Source organism: Bufo gargarizans, chromosome 4 (assembly GCF_014858855.1).
Source record: "Bufo gargarizans isolate SCDJY-AF-19 chromosome 4, ASM1485885v1, whole genome shotgun sequence".
Classification (NCBI taxonomy): domain Eukaryota; kingdom Metazoa; phylum Chordata; class Amphibia; order Anura; family Bufonidae; genus Bufo; species Bufo gargarizans.
The window spans coordinates 232550077-232569414 of record NC_058083.1 but is presented as its reverse complement, the minus strand read 5'-3'; the positions used below and the strand labels follow the sequence as shown (position 1 = coordinate 232569414).

At 42.1% G+C, this 19338-nt stretch overlaps 1 protein-coding gene across 1 annotated transcript in view; it reads right to left on the bottom strand.

Annotated features, from left to right (window-relative positions):
• LRRC1 (leucine rich repeat containing 1) overlaps nt 1–19338 on the bottom strand; it is a 185284-nt gene that overhangs the window by 69916 nt on the left and 96030 nt on the right. Inside the window, exons 5-6 of the mRNA XM_044290858.1 lie at nt 5268–5324; nt 250–313 (exon numbers count right to left, since the gene is read on the bottom strand). Coding sequence (XP_044146793.1) covers nt 250–313; nt 5268–5324 — 121 coding nt within the window. The remainder of the gene's footprint in view (nt 1–249; nt 314–5267; nt 5325–19338) is intronic.

Below are 19338 nucleotides of genomic sequence, written 5' to 3'. Positions count from 1 at the left end.
CTGCATTTATATCATCTATATATTGGAAGTTTAGAATATGAAGGACTTTTCACACCCTGTAGATTCCCCACATGAGAAAAATAGCACAGCCCTAAAAAACGCATTTCTAAGGTGAAGAGGAACATTGTGATATTAGGCAGGTGCTGGGAGACTGCTTAGAATCACAAAGTGATTTGCTTTCTTTACTATGTGCATAGCACAGAATATTTTACTTCTCGCATCCATGGATTATAAATAGAAATATCTTACCAAGTTATAGATTTCATTGTTTCCCAAATCCAGCTCTTCCAGTCTATGAAGCTGTGAAAGAGACCTGTCGATGAGAACAGAAGGTCAGAAGGTCAGTACAGAACACTCTTGGCAAAACAGACTGTATCCAAGAAAACCAAATCTACCTTGTACGACAGGCTCAAAAAAAATACCTGCTACTATTTTCCTGCAATTACACAGATGAACTAGCACAGAGTAGTGCCGTATTTAAAGGGGCTGGCCAATTTATAGGATGGATTGCAAATGTGCTGGTAACATGCATGCAGTTAGTAATATGCATTATTAAACCATGTCCTGATGTCCAATTTATGCTTACAGGCAGGTCCACTGAACTGCACGCCAGCGCTGCGCTGGAAACATGGCCACTGATGGCGGTTTCTGTCCATCGGTGGTCTCCATTCATGTTCCCAGCATGGGTCAGGGGACCTGCCTGTAAACATGAATTATTCTTATTAAACTATAAGTGCCACTAGTTTAATAATGCTGTTACAATCACATGTGCAGCTGGTAATATAAAGTAGCCAGCCCCTTCAAGTGTCAGAACCTCATTAATGTAGACTGGAAAATAACTATTATGGGATGGCCAGGCATGACATGAATGGCATTACTGGTATTATTTCTATAGTAATAAATGTTCATGGTCAGAGGCTAACACTCCAAGACACCTGAAATGACAATATGAGCTTCATCCAGCATAATGATTAGTCCACCTGAATACTCTGTGGGACTGAGACCTTAATAGTCTACATCTTATACATTATAGTTGAAGGTAGCTTCTGCTCCGGTATTCTCATTACTTAAGCCATTCAAAGGAAATTACTAAATGGGTCTTAACCATGGCACAGCATGAACGTGGCACTTAATGAGGTCCCTGGCGGTGTTGATATAATGGCTTCTCCAGCCATTAATCATTTTGGTGTGACAGCTCCAGAAATTATTGGATGCAGTTTATTCAACGTTAAAATTCAAAACCTTACCAGCTATATCTTTTCAAAGCTTAAAACAAAAACTAAGGTCTACATTGGAAAGTGAATCCGCCTTGCGCTCCCTACTGGTGGGTCTGCGAACAATCAGCAGAACTGACTCCGCTGCTGAGTGTCAAAAGGAGCTGTTGTCCTCCTTCAGTTTCAAGATAAGAAGAATGGTTATGTCACCCGAAGGTGACGTAGGACACCAGCGCTGGAGTAGCAGAGCCCACCCGCTACCACCCTCTATGTCTGGGATTTGTGGGTGAGTATTAGTGAGAAAAGAGGGGAAGGGGCGGGTGACAAGACCGGAGCGAAAAAATTAAATTAAGGAATGAGCAGCCTGGTGCGCTTACCTGCTATACTAAACTGAGAGAGAAGGCAAGTTCAATCAAGAAAAAATGTCAGTGTACAGTGTACAATACGATATATAGTGTGTACCTGGTAAGATCCTGCCTGATGACAGTCTGTAGTGTATCCTTTCCAGTTTGTTTCTTTCTTTTTTAATCCAATAGGAGTGCAGTGTTGAGTCCGTCCTTTGTGCTCACCTGCTAGCACAAACGCTGCCCCGGCCGGAAGCAAGCGTGGTGCGAGGGAGCTGGTTGTTGCCGTCGTCCTGGAGACCGCTTCGGTGACGTCACCTGTGTAGGTACTGTGGCCTTCGTAGGACAAAAACCTCCAACGCGTTTCGGAGCCTGTCAGGCTCCTTCGTCAGGGATGGTCAGCGCAATGTCCGTGCAGGTTTAAGTAATCTATCCGATCTCCATGGCGACGGGAATCGGCTTGTAAAAAGCAGATATGTAAAATGGAGGACACGGTGTTTATTGCTGGATCGTGCTCGTGAATATGTTTTATTATATGTATCCCACTGAAGGATACCTGTGATTTTTAAGCGTACACTGGATACTAATTGTTCTGATAGTGGGGGGATAGATATTTTAATAGCAAATTGTGTGGCTGATATAATGGTGGTTGGTAGTTAGTGGAAAGCAAAAAGTTCAATTTCTTGATTTAACCCTGTGGGTGCCAGACTATTACATTTAAAGATCCACTTGCTTTCCATCCTAGACATCAGTTTAATGTAGTCTCCTCCCCTACTGTCTTGTTTTATTTTTTCGATTCCTACAACAGTTGATCCCACAAATTTTCCCTGATGGAAGTTGGCATAGTGGCGTGATAGCGGGTGGTGATCTGCCTTTTTGTGTATGTTGTTGACGTGCTCCCTAATCCTGGTTTTGAGCTCCCTTTTGGTGCGCCCTATATAGATCTTTTGGCACGGGCACTTAATGGCGTAGATCACCCCCTTGGTATTGCAAGAAATATGATCCTTGATAGTGAATTTGCCCTGAGTGGTATCAAATTCTAGTATTGGTTTTGTTTGGAGTCTGGATATTTTGCAATTTTTGCATAATCTGCATGGAAAAAAACCTTTTCTGACATTGGCTTTCTTCCTCACTATGTTCCTTTTAACAGACGGAGCTACAAGATTGCCTAGATTGGCAGATTTTTTTAAAATAAATGTCGGTTTGGGGGGGATTTTGTTACCGATCGTTTTGTCATATTTAAGAATATCCCAATATTTATAGATAATTTTCTTAAAGTGATTGGCCCCTGCACTATAAGTGGTGATGATTGGTACTTGGATGTTGTCAGTGTCATCACTTATATATAGTTCGTTTTTAGTTTTAGTGTTTTCTTTAAGTAATTTATTTCTATCCATGTCAATCACAGTTTTGGTGATGGGAATCAATGTTTCTTTCTTGTAGCCCTTCTCAATGAGTTTTTTATTTAATATGTCAACTTTCCTTGTGGTAATCTTTGATGGTGGTGCAGTTTCTACGGGCTCTTATATACGGTACTGGCTAAAGGGGATGTTATTGAGCCATAAAGGTAGATGGCAGCTTTCCAAGGGGATGAAGCTATTGGTGTCCGTCGGTTTATGGTAGGTTTTGGTTTCTATTTTCCCGTTTTCAATGAATATGGTTAAGTCAAGAAATTTGATTTTTTGTCAAAGGTTGGGGTGAAGTGTAGATAAAATTCATTTTTATTTAAGTTGATTAAAAAGTCATTTAGTGATGGTACGTCTCCTTTCCATATAAAAACAACATCGTCAATAAATCTTCTCCAGAGGACCAGACCCGCACCGAGCTCGCCATTGGGAAATATGGCAGACTCCTCCCATCTGCCCATATATAGGTTTGCGAAGCTCGGTGCGAATCGGGTCCCCATCGCGGTCCCCCACGTCTGAAGATAAAATTCTGATCCGTATTTAAAATAATTATGTTCCAGAATGAACGTAATGCAATCCCCAATAAAATGGATCTGTTCTTCTGACATATTTGTGTCCTTTCTTAAAAAATGTTCTGCAGCCTCACAGCCTTTGTTCTTTTCAATGATGGTATATAGGGCAGTCACGTCTAGTGTTCCCAGGATATAATTGGACTCCCATTGGATACCTTCAAGGATTTGCAAAATGTGTTTTGTGTCCCTCAAATATGCTGGTAATAGTAAAACTTTCTCTTGTAATAGGACATCGACATATTTGGATAGATTAGAGGTAAGGCCGTCGATGCCTGAGATTATTGGTCTGCCAGGAGGATGTTTGATTTTTGTGAATTTTTGGCAGATAGTAAAATATTGGGATCTTGGGACTTTGGTTATTGGTAAAAAGCATTTCTTCCTTTGAGAGTACTCCCATATTTTTGCCTTTTTGGATTAGTGAATTCAATTTGCGTTTATATTTATCAGTGGGATCAAGGGTGAGTTTTTTATAAGTTTTGTCATCAGAAAGGAGTCTGAGATTCTTTATGGTAATCACTGTGGTTTAATATCACTAATCCGCCTCCTTTATCTGCTGGTCTAATGGTGATGGATTGATTGATTTGTAGGGAATTGATGGCTTTGATTTCACCTTAAGATAGATTGTGGGGACCTTTCCTCTTTTTTGAATTGGTGCGAAGTAGATCCCTAATCACCAAAGATTGAAAAGTGATGATGGAATCTGAATATTCTGAAACGGGATTGAATTTAGAAACTGGTTTTAGATCAGTGTGGGCGAATTTTTCCTGGACAGTAGATAGGTTATTTGTGTCAGTCCTGACCAGTCTGATGTTTGGTTCCTGAGATATTTTATTAGGGCATGGTTGTATACTTCTAACAGTGATTCCACTATCTTCTTTTGTCCAATGGTTAATGTTCTCACTTTGATCCATCGTGGGTTGTTTTTTTATGTTGTTATTTTTCTCCTTTTTGATAAAGAATTTTTTTAGGGCTAGTTTTCTTAGGAATTTTTTTACTCCTATAAAAGCATCGAAGGGGTTAAATATGGATGTCGGAGCAAATTTTAAACCTTTATGGAGAAGGGTGAGTTCTTCTTTAGTCAGATTATAAGTGCTCAGGTTAAATATACCTTCTCCTAGGTTTTTCTGTAGGAGTGTGGTTTTGGTCATTCCTCTGCCTCTTCTTCCCCTTTTGGTTTTTTTCTTTTTTTTGTGGTTTGGCTCCTTACACAAAAAAAAAAGCAGGTGAGCACAAAGGACGGACTCAACACGGCACTCCTATTGGATTAAAAAAAGAAAGAAACAAACTGGAAAGGATACACTACAGACTGTCATCAGGCAGGATCTTACCAGGTACACACTATATATCGTATTGTACACTGTACACTGACATTTTTTCTTGATTGAACTTTCCTTCTCTCTCAGTTTAGTATAGCAGGTAAGCGCACCAGGCTGCTCATTCCTTAATTTCATTTTTTCGCTCCGGTCTTGTCACCCGCCCCTTCCCCTCTTTTCTCACTAATACTCACCCACAAATCCCAGACAGAGGGTGGTAGCGGGTGGGCTCTGCTACTCCAGCGCTGGTGTCCTACGTCACCTTCGGGTGACATAACCATTCTTCTTAAGGTCTACATTGGTCTAGGTGCTACCATAAGAAGTTTTAGGATATACACGTGGACAGCTTGTTTTTCAATGGTGTTCGATAACTGGAAACAACGGCCCTCCTCCCCGTAGAGAAAAGTCATTAACTTACTCTGGTAAATAGGTCAACAAATTTTCTCTCAGCTCCAACGACGCAAGGTTTGATAGGCTGAAAAATAAGAAACACATGAAACAAAAAAAAATAAAAAATACAGCAGTAAGGCATAAATTACTAAAATAAAAGTTACATTGAACTTTCACATTAATGATAAACGTAGAGAACGAAAACCTGGTCACAGTGGTTGCCACTCTGTAGTGATTTTTGAATAGTAAGGAAATCATCTTAAGGGGGTTATCTGACCTACAGATATTGATGACCTATCCTCAGGGTGCTAACACCCGTTCAGGCTTTTTGATGCGGTTTCTAAGGCCAAAATCGGATGTGGCTCAGGGTTCCAGACAAAAAATATATATATTGGCTCCTAAACTGAAAAATTTTGTTGCCAAATTAAAATTTTTAGTTGCCAAATTTAAAAATACATATAATTACGGTATAATAAAAATAAAATAAAAAACACACGTCTTACACCTAGGGTTGTCACAACACTAAAATTTTGACTCTATTTCAATACCATAAAAAAAGTATTGCGATACTCAATACCACGTGAAAAAAAAAAATCAAACCCCAAAAAAGCCAAATGCATTCCAGATTTTATGGAACATCTGGACCATAATAGAACAATCCTAACCTAATTTTTGTCGAGACAAGGTGACAAAAAAAATAATTGCAAATTGGACTTTTTTTTTTCTGTTACGGCGTTCAGTGCATAGGAGATATTTTTAAATATTTTAATAGTTTTCACTTTTTCAGGAGTGGGCGATATGTAATTTATTGTTTATATATTTTAGATGTAAAATTGGGCAAGGGGGTGATTTAAAGGTAATATTTTGGTGTTTTAACTTTTTATTTAATAACCATTTCCCCCCTTAGGGGCTAGAACCTGGGATCTTTCATCCCTTGTCCTAAACACCCTGATAGAGCTCTATTAGAGTGAATAGGAACTTGCACTCTCCCTGCTGCTCTGTGCTGCGTGCACACAGCAGCAGGGAGCCGACTATGGCAGCCAGGGCTTCAGTAGCGTCCTGGATGCCATGGTAACCGATCAGAGCCCCAGGATTACACTGCTGGGGCTCAGATTAGAACTGCCACTGCCACCAATGATGATAATAAATAATACTTAGGCTACTTTCACACTAGCGTTCGGGTGTCCGCTTGTGAGCTCCGTTTGAAGGGGCTCACAAGCGGCCCCGAACGCATCCGTCCAGCACTAATGCATTCTGAGTGGACGCAGATCCGCTCAGAATGCATCAGTCTGGCAGCGTTCAGCCTCCGCTCAGCAGGCAGACACCTGAACGGACGGATACGTTTGAAGATGACACACTATGGCTCAATCTTCAAATGGATCCGTCCCCCATTGACTTTACATTGAAAGTCTGGACGGATCAGTCTGAGGCTATTTTCACACTTAGAAATATTTAAACAATATAATGCAGACGGATCCGTTCTGAACGGAGCCACCGCCTGCATTATATGAGCGGATCCGTCTCAGACGGATCTGCTCTGAACGCTAGTGTGAAAGTAGCCTTGGGGGGGTTGGGGGCGCACTGGGCCACCAATGATTCTATTTTATAATACTGGGGTTGGGGCACCTGAGGGGTTAATAGCGGCAGATCGCAGCACGCATTCATAGACGCTGGGTGCCGGGTATAGGATATGGCTGGCACCCGCAGCGCCGCCTGCGTTTGTATTAAGCATAAACTATATTCATTGGTGGCAGTGGCCACAGCCCCTCCCCTCCTCCTTTGCTCCATCAGCCCAGTGGTAGCAGCGGTACAGGGAGGAGGGACTGCCTCCTTCTCCCCTGTGCTGTTAAGAACATGGCAGCGCGTGCCATGTCAGTTTAATGTGAAAGCGGCAGAGCAGCGGAGGGTCTAGGCGCAAATGGCTACAAGACTACAAAGTCTTGTCACCATGGCGACCATTTTGGTCGCCATCTGTAGCCCTGACAGGAAGAGAAAGTTTTCAGGGAAAATACCACTTCTCCACTTTTTTCAATACACTCCTGGTTTTGGCTTCAGAAACTGCATCAAACAACCTGAATGTGTGTCAGCTCCCTCAGGATCCGTTGGGAACAGACTCCTAGAACCCTAACTCATCAGCTGTGGCGTCCAAAACTTTACAGGGTATGGAGGAGAAACAGAAGGCTCAGTACTGGGAGCTGAGATAAAGTATCCTAGTTGATAGCCAACTCCCCGTGACCCTACTGCTCATTGGTTGTCCTTCCTTTTGGGAGGCACTAATCACTAGTCTGCTGAGACCACCACTCATGACCTGCCATTTTGGAAATCCTCTATTCCAGGCCTCTAGACTTAAAGATGACAATGACCACAGTAATACAACAGAGAAAAAGACTTACTCTATATATAAAGTATCCTTCACTCACCCTTGCAATATTTCAGCTCACTCGGGAGTGAGTGTAGAATACTGAGGGGAGTAATCACTACATGACTGTTTAAAAAGGGCAAACAATGACAATTTTTGTTGTAGCCCTGAGGGAGAAAAAATGAAGTTTACAGTCAGGCGTTTTAAAATTCAGTGAGCACGGCTGTAAATTGCCAGTCCAGTAGGACTCTGCTTTTATAATAATCTGTCTTCACTACCAGTCAAATAATGTTTGTGAAACATATGGGGAACTACAAAATGTAAGCGCTCTGAATGCAGATTTAGTTTTAGATTCTATCACCACAATCTGCAATGATGAGTTCTATGCTGGATGTAGCCTAAAGGCCCTTTTACATGGGCCGGTGATCAAGAAAATGAATGTTCCTATGAATGTTCATTGCCCCTTGTAAGCAGCGCATCTCCTCGGGTAAACGGGGGTAGCTCTGCCGACAAATGCAAACTAAACAGAGATGAACTATTGCATCAATGACAGTCTGTCACCATATATTTTGCATGCACTATGACTGCTCCAGTTACAAGGCGCTTAAACCAGTTGTATGTTCATTACTGGTAGGGAACCTGTCTGAGTAAAGCCGGCCATACACATTCGGCTCGGCTGAACATATGTGTATTCTATGGAGAGAGTGGAGAAAGCCGCAGCCAGGATACAACACTTGTCCACATGCTGGAACTCCATGTTAAACAGAATGTGCCATTAGAAAATTACCTATCGTTTCACTCAAAATCTGGTTAATTTTTGGTGATGTTCCTTTCAATTTCTCGGGTCATTAGCTATATAAAAAAGTAAATCCTAAACTCCTGCATTTTTCCCCACAATGGCCACTAGGTTATACATGGCTTATAATGAAAGGTCATGGCCCCAGCTTATATACTCTCCCTCTCTACACAATGACCTCTGCACAAGTCACAGATCATGTCTAGAAAACTCTTCGACCGACGTCAGTAAATATCTCCAGTCTATTGTGCCAATGGTTCATGTGGCTGCTGTAAAGCACTAAGGTGGAGATTTATCAAAACTGAATGCAACCAATCAGATTCAACCTTCCATTTTTCAGTGCTCATTTGGAAATTGAAAGATGGAACCTGATTGTCTGCTATGGGCAACTGAGCCAGTTCTACTTTACCCCAGTTTTGATAAATATCCCGGTAATGCTGTTAATAGCAGCTCAGATAAGATGTCATCTTCAAAATAAAGTACAAGAGACAGCATAAACAAGCTACATTCATAAAATAAAATCTGAAAAAGTAAAATCTGTTCTACCATATGGTCTTAGTTAGTAAAAGAAATACAGGGGACACATTCTCTTTAAGGGGTGCTGTTCCAATTAGACTACTCATAAAAGTTAGGAATATTTGGCTTGTGTTTGAAATTTCAGTACGTAAAATGCACTCACACGTTTTCAGATGCCCTCCTCTAAACTTTACATGTCCAGCTGTTTAATGTTTCAGCACCTTTTGCACAACTTGCTGTTCTCTAACAAGGAGCTTAACAGCAAAATTCACAAAAAGGTGATCCATGAATCGCCCAATAGATTGCCTGGTTTATTCAATTAGAATTTGTATTAAAACAGTCCTCCTCATCGTGCTGTTCACATTTTCACATCATGAGACCAAGACGACGCCTAACAATTGACCAGCAGTACCTTGCCATTGCAAAGCTTCAAGCAGGATGTTCTCAGAAGAAAGTGGCCACTGAGCTTAGAGTGTCACAGAGTGTGATCAGCAGGTTGCAACAGAGAGCGAGAGACTGAGTGTAACAGAAAAGCATAGAAGTGAACATCCTTTGGCCACATGCCACACTGATGACCACTTCATTGTGAACCATGCCCTGCAGAACTGGATGATGAATGCCACACAACTCCAGGCACATTTAACCACTTGCCGTCACGGTAACACCGATAGGCGTCCGGACCACAGCGCTCTCAGGTCTCAGTGACACCTATTGGCGTCATCTCATGAGACCCGAGATTTCCTGTGAACGTGCGCTCACAGGAGCACACGTTCACAGGATTGAGCAGTATTCAAGTTTAACTACAGCCTGCCAGTGCTGACCATTGGCTGGCAGGCTGTAGATTTTTAAAAGAACCAATCAAATAGGTATATCAGACGCTATTTTGTAAATAGCGTCTGATATACCTGCTACCTGCTCCTCTGGTGATCCCTTTTGCTTGGATCGACCACCAGAGGACACAGGCAGCTCAGTAAGTAGCACCAAGCACCACACACACAACTACCCCCCCCCCCCCCCCCCCCCGGGTCACTTCTTAACCCCTGATCACCCCATATAGACTCCCTGATCACCGCCCTGTAAGGGTCCCTTATCACCACAAGTTAGTTAGCAACTTGTTAGGTAGATCTATATCAGTACATTAGGGTCACCTTAGGCTCTACAAAAAAACGTGTTCGCCTGACCAGGCCTGATCTTGTGCCCACACTTGCGTTCAGTCCGCCCCACCGCAGTGACAGAAATGTTTTTTTTTCTGATCACTGCAAAAACACCGTAATATCGCTGCGGCGCTATAAAGATCACTTTTGAGGGGCATGGCGAATTCATAGAAGATTTTTTTTTGGGGCACAAGTTAGCGGAAATGTTTTTTTTTTTTTTTTTTTTACAAAGTCTCATATTCCACTAACTTGTGACAAAAAATAAAATCTTACATGAACTCACCATACCCCTCACGGAATCCAAATGCGTAAAAATGCCGTGTGAAATCCTAAAGGTACTCATTGGCATTTGGGCCCCTTTGTGCACCTAGGCTGCAAAAAAAGTGTCACACATGTGGTATCGCCGTACTCAGAAGTAGGGCAATGTGTTTTAGGGTGTATTTTTACATATACCCATACTGTGTGTGAGAAATATCTCTTTTAAAAAAAAAATTATACAAAGTTGTCAATTTACAGAGATATTTCTCTCACCCAGCATGGGTATATGTAAAAATAAACCCCAAAACACATTGCCCTACTTCTCCTGAGTACGGCGATACCACATGTGTGACACTTTTTTGCAGCCTAGGTGCGTAAAGGGGCCGAAAGTCCAACGAGTACCTTTAGGCTTTACAGGGTTGCTCACAATTTAGCCCCGCCCAAAATGCCAAAACAGTAAATACACCCCACAAATGACCCCATTTCGGAAAGTAGACACCCCAAGGTATTCACTGAGGGGCATAGTGAGTCTATTATTTTCTTTCCTCAGAAAGTGTCATTTTCCGCTAACTTGTGAAAAAAAATTAAAAATCATACATGAACTCACCATGCCCCTCCGCGAATACTTTGGGGTGTCTTTCTAAAATGGGGTCATTTGGGGGGCATTTATACTATCCTGGCATTTTAGCACCAAGAAACATGACAGGTGCTCAGAAAGTCAGAGCTGCTTCAAAATGCGGAAATTCAAATTTTTGTACCATAGTTTGTAACCTTTACGCAAACCAATAAATATACACTTATTGGATTTTTTTTATTTTTTATCAAAGACATGTAGCACAATAAATTGACACAAACTTTTATAGAAATGTAATTATATTTGAACAATTTTACCAAAAAAAGTTAAAAATACACTGAGAAAATTGCGGTCTTTTTTGATTAATATCAGAAAAACGAAAAATATCAGCAGCAATCAAAATACCACCAAAAGAAAGCTGTATTTGTGAGAAGAAAAGGAGGCAAATTTCATTTGGGTGCCAAGTTGCATGACCGAGCAATAAACCATTAAAGTTGTGAAGTGCCGATTTGTAAAAAAGGGCCTGGTCACTAGTGGGGTATAAACCTGTGGTCCTTAAGTGGTTAAGGCAGGTGAGAGGCACCCAAGTGTCACCTCAGACCATTTGAAACCATTTACATCAGCATGGTCTGCGTGGTAGACAACCTGCAAGGATACCTGACCACAGGAGTCATCGTCTTGCATTGGCCAGGGAGCATCTACGCTGGACGAGGGACCAGTGGGACTCAGTGCTGTTCACTGTTGAAATTTGATTCACGCTGAGCAGAAATGATGGCCGCCAACAATGTTTGAGACGTTAAGGAGAGTGCTAGCATCAGCCAGTGCCACTGTTCTCACCAGACAAGCCTTTGGTGGTGGTGTTTGTGTAGGCAGCTGTGTCTAGTCAATACAAAACTGAACCTCCACTTTGTTAATGGTACAGAAGCAAGCTCAAACTACTTGAATAATCATTAATCCAGTCATTGTCCCTCTGCATGAACAACACAGGCCTAATTTCATCTTCATGGACGAAAATGCGCCAGCTCATCGAGGTCGCATCATTAGGTAACAGCTGCTGGAGATTGGGGTACCTCAAATGGTGTGGCCTGCACTTTTTCCAGACCTGCATCCCATTAAATTACTATAGGTTCAGCTGAGTCGCCATGTAGAGGCTTGTAACTCCGTATTCCAGAACCTTAAAGGGGTTGTCCAAGTTATATTTATTGATGACCTATCCTCAGGATAGGTCATCAATATCAGATCAGCTGTTTGAAGAGAAGGCGAGCGCGGTGTCAGCGCTGCCTCCTCTTCACTGTTTACCTTCTAGCCGTTGCATCTGCAGTGGTGAGCAGGTGTAATTACACCCAAGCCATCCCATTCATTTCAATAGGAAGGCTTGGGTGTAATTACACCTGCTCACCACTGCGGATGCAACGGCTAGAAGGTAAACAGTGAAGAGGAGGCAGCGCTGACACCGCGCACGCCTTCTCTTCAAACAGCTGAACGGAGGGGGTGCCGGGTGTCGGACTCCCGCCGATCTGATATTGATGACCTATCCTGAGGATAGATCATCAATAAATATAACTTGGACAACCCCTTTAATGACCTGAGGGCCTCCCTTCAAGAAGAGTGGGGTGCCATGCCTCAGCAGACAATAATTCGACTTGTGAACAGCATGAAACGTCGTTGTCAAGCTGTAATTGATGCTCAAGGCAACATGACAAGTTATTGAGATATTGACATTTTTGTGAGGTATACCCACCACTGGTGTTGGCTTTTGTTTCAATAAATTGTTTGAGGTGAGGAAATAGTCACTGCATGTGTCTACCTAAATGCCCTACTTTCATATATGATATGATACTACTGCAACATGAACTTCTTACGTTTTCCATAAATGCCCCCGGAAACCAAATATCCCTAACTTTTTGTGAGTAGTGTATTTCTTTCTAACTTGTTTTGGAGAAATGTCCCGTGTGCTCAGGCCAAGTATGTAATAAAAATATTTTGAATACCGTCACGGCATTTGTTATATCGCTGGCATGGAAAACAAAGGTTCTTTTATCTCTTGCACACATTTCCAGAACCAACATGCAGTTTCCGACTGCGGCAAATCGGACAACTCCCACTTTTTCTTTTCCACCCAAAGGTGAATGCAATATAATACAGCTGAAAAAAAAAATATAATAGAATACAAATTGTATATTTTTTAAATTGCCAACTACAGCATACTAACCATCAGATGTCAGTAAGCGTTCCCTTTATTTCATGTGCTAAGCTTTTGTCAACGTCACCATAGTAACACGCTGATTTTACAGGGCTTTATTTATGACTAAATGGAGCACAAAAGAGGCAGACATTATCCCAAAGGTATAATCTGCATTAATCTGGTCTAACCTCACATTTTAGGACAAGGAGTAAATACTATGAGTAACAAAAATGCGCATGCAAGACAAAAGCTTGTATCATACAGATATCAATGCAGTATATGCAAATATGCCAACAGCACTGAGCCAAACAAACACATCCCATGCAGGCTGCATACAAAGGCATTTAACGTAGACAGAGCCTCAGGCATGCTGCTAACTGGTATTTCTTTTATCTCTAGTCCGTGTTTGGAAGCTGGATGAGCTATACATTGGTTAACTATATTGCAAAGGCCTTGAAAATGTAACCGATTCTCTTTTAAAGGGACAATACCATAAAAAAATAAAAATAAAATGAACCACACATTAAGGGTCCATTCACACGTCCTTAGAATGGGTCCGGAACCGTTCCGCAACGTTGCGGAATGGATCCGGACCCATTCATTTTCAATAGGGCCGGAAGAGATGCACACAGCACCGATCTTCCGGTCCGCAGCTTCCGAAAAAAATAGAACATGTACTATTCTTGTCCGCAATAGCGGACAATAGGCATTTCTATAGGGGTGCTGGCCTGGTGTATTGCGGATCCGCAATACAGTACGGACATGTAAATGGACCCTAAAGGGGCTGTGACAGCATTTACTGGTATTTAAATATAGTTCAGCATGAAAAAATTGTGTTACTTTCTAATCTACTTTCTGCTGCAAAAGTGTTACAGTTGTGAGATGGTCTCTTTACTTCAACAAAACACGCACGACCACCCAACTAGGAAGGTCGGACATGCTCAGTTGCATCCTGCAACTGCCACAAGATGCCTCTACTGTTAGAAGATGTGACAATTGCAGGGAGAGAGCTACAACAGAAAGGATGTACCCGAGTGCCATGATAGGGAAAGAGCTGCAGTAAAAAAGGACACGCCACCCTGAGAAAGGACAAACCCCTGAGCTGCCAGCTTGAAATAAATCTAGCAGAGCAAAAGGAGCAATGGATGGGGGGAGCTCTGGATCCATATGAGGTACAGGACTGGTTCTAGCTTTGATACAAATATCGTCATTTACTAGATTATCTCTGATTTTCATTTTTTTACATCAATCATGGCATAACCTTTTACCAGCCTATATATGAATAAGCTATGCACCATATATTATTTTTTTCTAAATATAAGACAGACTTCTAGCAAGAACAAAAATCTTGCTAAAAAGTGCCTGCATCTTATAGCCCACAATCAGGCTGGTCCAGCATTTTCAGACCTCCCAGACTCTTATAGCCCACAATCAGGCTGGTCCAGCATTTTCAGACCTCCCAGACTCTTATAGCCCACAATCAGGCTGGTCCAGCGTTTTCAGACCTCCCAGACTCTTATAGCCCACAATCAGGCTGGTCCAGCGTTTTCAGACCTCCCAGACTACTTCCCTAATGATCTGGCAGAAGACAGGAGCTGGGTGGTCATGGAGAGCACTATGACCAACACTGCCCTCTCCACGCTGAAGATCCCGAAGCACTGACTAACTGCAGCTTGATGACCTTTTATGATGTCACTGGTAGTAAGATCCAGAAATGCAAGTTTTCATTAAAGGTGTGTGTGCGTGTAAATGCATGTGTGCATGTATAATGTGTACTGTGCTGACACATTGATAAGTGCAATGCTCTATAGTGGGCATCTTTACCTAGGCTCATCACATCCGGTTATCCTAATTCTATAGCTACTTGCAGGATAACAGGCTGAACTGGATGGACAGATCTCTTTTTTCAGCCTTATAAACTATATTACTATGTTACCACTGGACTAGCAGATAGTATACTGCTGGAGTGAGCTGAAGATGCTGACAACTGATTATCCATTTATTAACCTCTTCCCAGCAGGCAGTGAAGGGGAAAAAAAAAAAAAATCTTAAATTTTGGGTTGCGTTTCTTTCCTGTTAAGGCTACTTTCACACCAGCGTTATTCTTTTCCGGCACTGAGTTCCGTCCTAGGGGCTGAATACTGGAAAAGAACTGATCAGTTTTATCCTTCAGCATTCTGAATGGAGAGCAATCTGTTCAGGATGCATCAGGATGTCTTCAGTTCAGTCTGTATGCTACAGTTTTATCTCCACCCAAAATTCCGGAACAATTGCCGGATCTGGCATTTTTTCCCATTGACATGCATTAATGCCGACAAACTGATCCGGCATTGCGGTCTGCGCATGTTCAGACCGCAAAAAATAAATGCTGGATCAGTTTTTTTTCTGGATGACATTTCAATGCACTTGTCATACGGATCAGGATCCTGATCCGTCTGACAAATGCCATCAGTTGGCATGCGTTTTGATGGATCTGGCAGGCAGTTCCGGTGACTGAACTGCGTGCCGGAATCCTCTGCCTCAAGTGTGAAAAGTACCCTAACTCAACAAGCAAAAGATTTTAGGAGAGAATCTGCCGACGTCAGACTCTTCTTGGGCACATCAATAACACAATGGGTGCAATTATATATTGTGACCATTCCTGAAGAAGACCACCCAGATGACTACATGGGGTAAATTACATAAGGAAGGCACTAGATTATAAATTTACAAGTGTAAGTGACACTTCATTAGTTGGTCATGTGTAGGTACAGTAAGTGTGGCATGATGCCACTGTGTGACAGTGACGCTCCTTCTGAAGACACGTGACATTTACAGCACGCAGAGGCACATAGTTGTTACTTCTTATAAAGTAACGACGCTCTGGCTGTCAGACATTGGGGAGCAAGGAGGTGACTGAAGATGCGGGGCGGTGCTGCGCTCCATCACGCTGGACTCATCTCACGTACAGGACACATATTAGGGTAATTTACATATGGATCAAATCAGGTTTTTTTCCACAATAAAAGCACACAGAGCTATGGGGATTGGGTATTGCGGATGTGCTAGCGGCCATCTAGCAACCCATGTCCTCAGCTCTATACATCAAATCCCGGTGACAGGTTCCCTTTATTAAAGCCTATAAAAAGTAAAGTGTAGTTTTTAATCCTTGGATCTGTGCCATCTCATGTCCCCCGCCCTAACAACACTTTTCTGTGTCCTTACCAGGCAGACAAATTGCACTGTCTCCCGGCCGCTTCCTATACTAATAGAGGGATTTGTGTCACACTTCACTCATTTTGGTATTTACATCTGGTCTCAGGCGGGATCAAAGACGCTGTCCTTGTATTCACAATTCACATTTATCTTTTCAGTTTCATTCTGGACACATTTTCCCCAAGACAGCCATGGATATAAAATTGACTGCAGAATAAAACTGCTAAAAGCAATAACAGAAAGCCTAAAGTTCTCATCAAACACACAGCCTGACAACTGAATGAAAAGCTAAGCCAGCTGAAGTCCCAGCACAGTACTGACATCTTCTAGCTAGCCAAAAGGTGTGAAATCCTTTTACAAAAATGCTAAACACATCCTGCACAATATGATCAATATGCAGATGTACATGGCCATAATTAAAGAGATTAATACAGTATAAAGAACATAACAGCACTCAAGGTAAAATGCACTAAATGCAATTATACATATCAACTAATACCACATTTGATATGATAAAGGTTCTTAGCAAATATATTTTGACAATAAAATGTCTGTCTGTGTCCAACCACCATGGCAAGGTGACCTCCGTACAGATGGGAGCCTACTCTACTTAAAGGGATTCCGTCACCTCTTTTTACCCTATAGGAGATGCGGACATGCATGGCTAGCATATCCGCAATATACAGTGCTCCAGACAAAAAAAATAAAAAAAATACCTAGTAGCGCATGGCTCCTGAACTGAAAAATTTAGGAGCCAAATCAAATTTTTAGTCGCCAAATCGAAACAGAATCAAAATTTTGTATTGTGACAACGCTACGCCAATTAAAAAAGTATTGTCACCATAAAAAAGTATTGCGATACTCAATACCGCACAAAAAAAATAAAATAAAATTAAGCCGCATGCATTTCGCATTTTATGAAACATTTGACCCATGATAGAACAGTCCTATCCTATTTTTTGGGGTGACAAGGTGACTAAAAAAATTGCGAATGCTCACCGCATAGGAGATATTTTTTAATAATTTAATAGTTTGGACAGCGCTATGTAATATGTTTATTTATTGTTTATATATTGTATATGTAAAATTGGGAAAGGGGGGATTTAAACGTAATATTTTAGGCTACTTTCACACTAGCGTTTTTCTTTTCTGGCATAGAGTTCCGTCCTAGGGGCTCTATACCAGAGAAGAACTGATCAGGCATATCCCCATGCATTCTGAATAGGAGAGCAATCCGTTCAGGATGCATCAGGATGACTTCAGTTCAGTCATTTTGACTGATCAGGCAAAAAAGATAAAAACGCAGCATGCTACGGTTTTATCTCCGGCGAAAAAAACCCCAGAAGATTTGCCTGAATGCCGGATCCAGCATTTTTCCCCATAGGAAAGTATTAGTGCCAGATCTGGCATTCAAAATACCGGAAGGCACCCGCACTAAATCCGGACCCATTCACTTCTATGGGGCTGTGCACATGAGCGGTGATTTTCACACATCACTTGTGCGTTGCGTGAAAATCGCAGCATGCTCTATGTTGTGCGTTTTTCACGCAACACAGGCCCCATAGAAGTTAATGGGGCTGCGTGAAAATTGCAAGCAAGTGCGGATGCGGTGCGATTTTCACGAATGGTTGCTAGGATGAAAGTCTATTCACTGTATTATTTTCCCTTATAACATGGTTACAAGGGAAAATAATAGCATTCTTTAATACAGAATGCATAGTAGAAGGTCAATATAATAAACATTATATACACCCCAGTATAATAAACATTGGTGGCGCAGTGAGCCCCCCAATATAATAAACATTGGTGGCGCTGTGCGCGCCCCCAACACCCCAGTATAATAAACATTGGTGGCGCAGTGCGCCCCACCCCAATATAATAAACATTGGTGGCAAAGTGGGCAGTGCCAACGAGGGTTAAAAAATAAAAAAATATTTAAACTCACCTCCTCCAATTGATAGTCTCCTGTTCTTTCTTCAGGACCTGTCAAAGGACCTGTGGTGACATCACTGTGCTCATCACATGATCCATCACCATGTTAATGGACCATGTGATGAGCTCAGTGACGTCACCATAGGTCCTGAAGAAAGAACAGGAGACCGGCAGCTACGCGATCAACTGGAGGTGGTGAGATTTATTTTTATTTTTTATTAACCCTCATTGGCAGTTCCCACTGAGCCACCAATGTTTCTTATACTGGGGTGTTGGGGGGCCGCACTGTGCCAATGTTTCTTATACAAATACAGGAGGCGGCACCCGACCTTTGTGACCGGGAGCTGCGATCAGCGGCAGTTAACCCCTCAGGTACCGCACCTGAAGGGTTAACTCAACTGCTGCTGATCGCAGCTCCCTGTCACAAAGGTCGGGTGCCGGCTATTTGATTCTGGCACCCGCCTCCTGTATTTGTATTACAGGTCGGTTTTCTTCATTGGTGGCACATTGGCCACAGCCCCTCCCCTCCTCCTCCCGTCTCCTCTCATTGGCGGAGGCAGCAGCACAGGGGGGAGGGAGAGACTCCTCCTCCACTGCACTGCTGAGAAGAACATCGGCAGCGGGGCAGGGAACTATCAGCTCCTGTGCCTGCCGCTGTATTCAACTGCAGAGCTGCGGCGGCGGGTCTAGTTGCAAATGGCAACAAGACTAAAAAGTATTGTCGCCATTTGTAAATTCTAAGTCGCATTGGCGACCATTTTGGTTGCCATCTGGAGCCCTGATATACCTGTCCCATATCTGAGTGGTTTTATTGAGTGTAAGAAACGATATATAAAATCAGCCTGGTAAGGAGGCTTACCAGGCTACTTTGTGATGGTCAATCACATAAAATCCCCAAAAACAAGTTTGTTGGTGTAACATGAAAAAAATTTGGGAAAATTCAAGGAGCATGAATACTTTTTCAATGCACTGTATATACTACAAAGGCAAAAAAAAAAAAAAAAACCAGAGGTAACAATTGTAGCAACACAGTATATGACATGCTCTCCTAAATTTAGATGCCTCCATTATATCAAATGTGGAATTAGTTTATATACAGATTTTGCATTTAGTGCCTTGAGAGTGCTGTT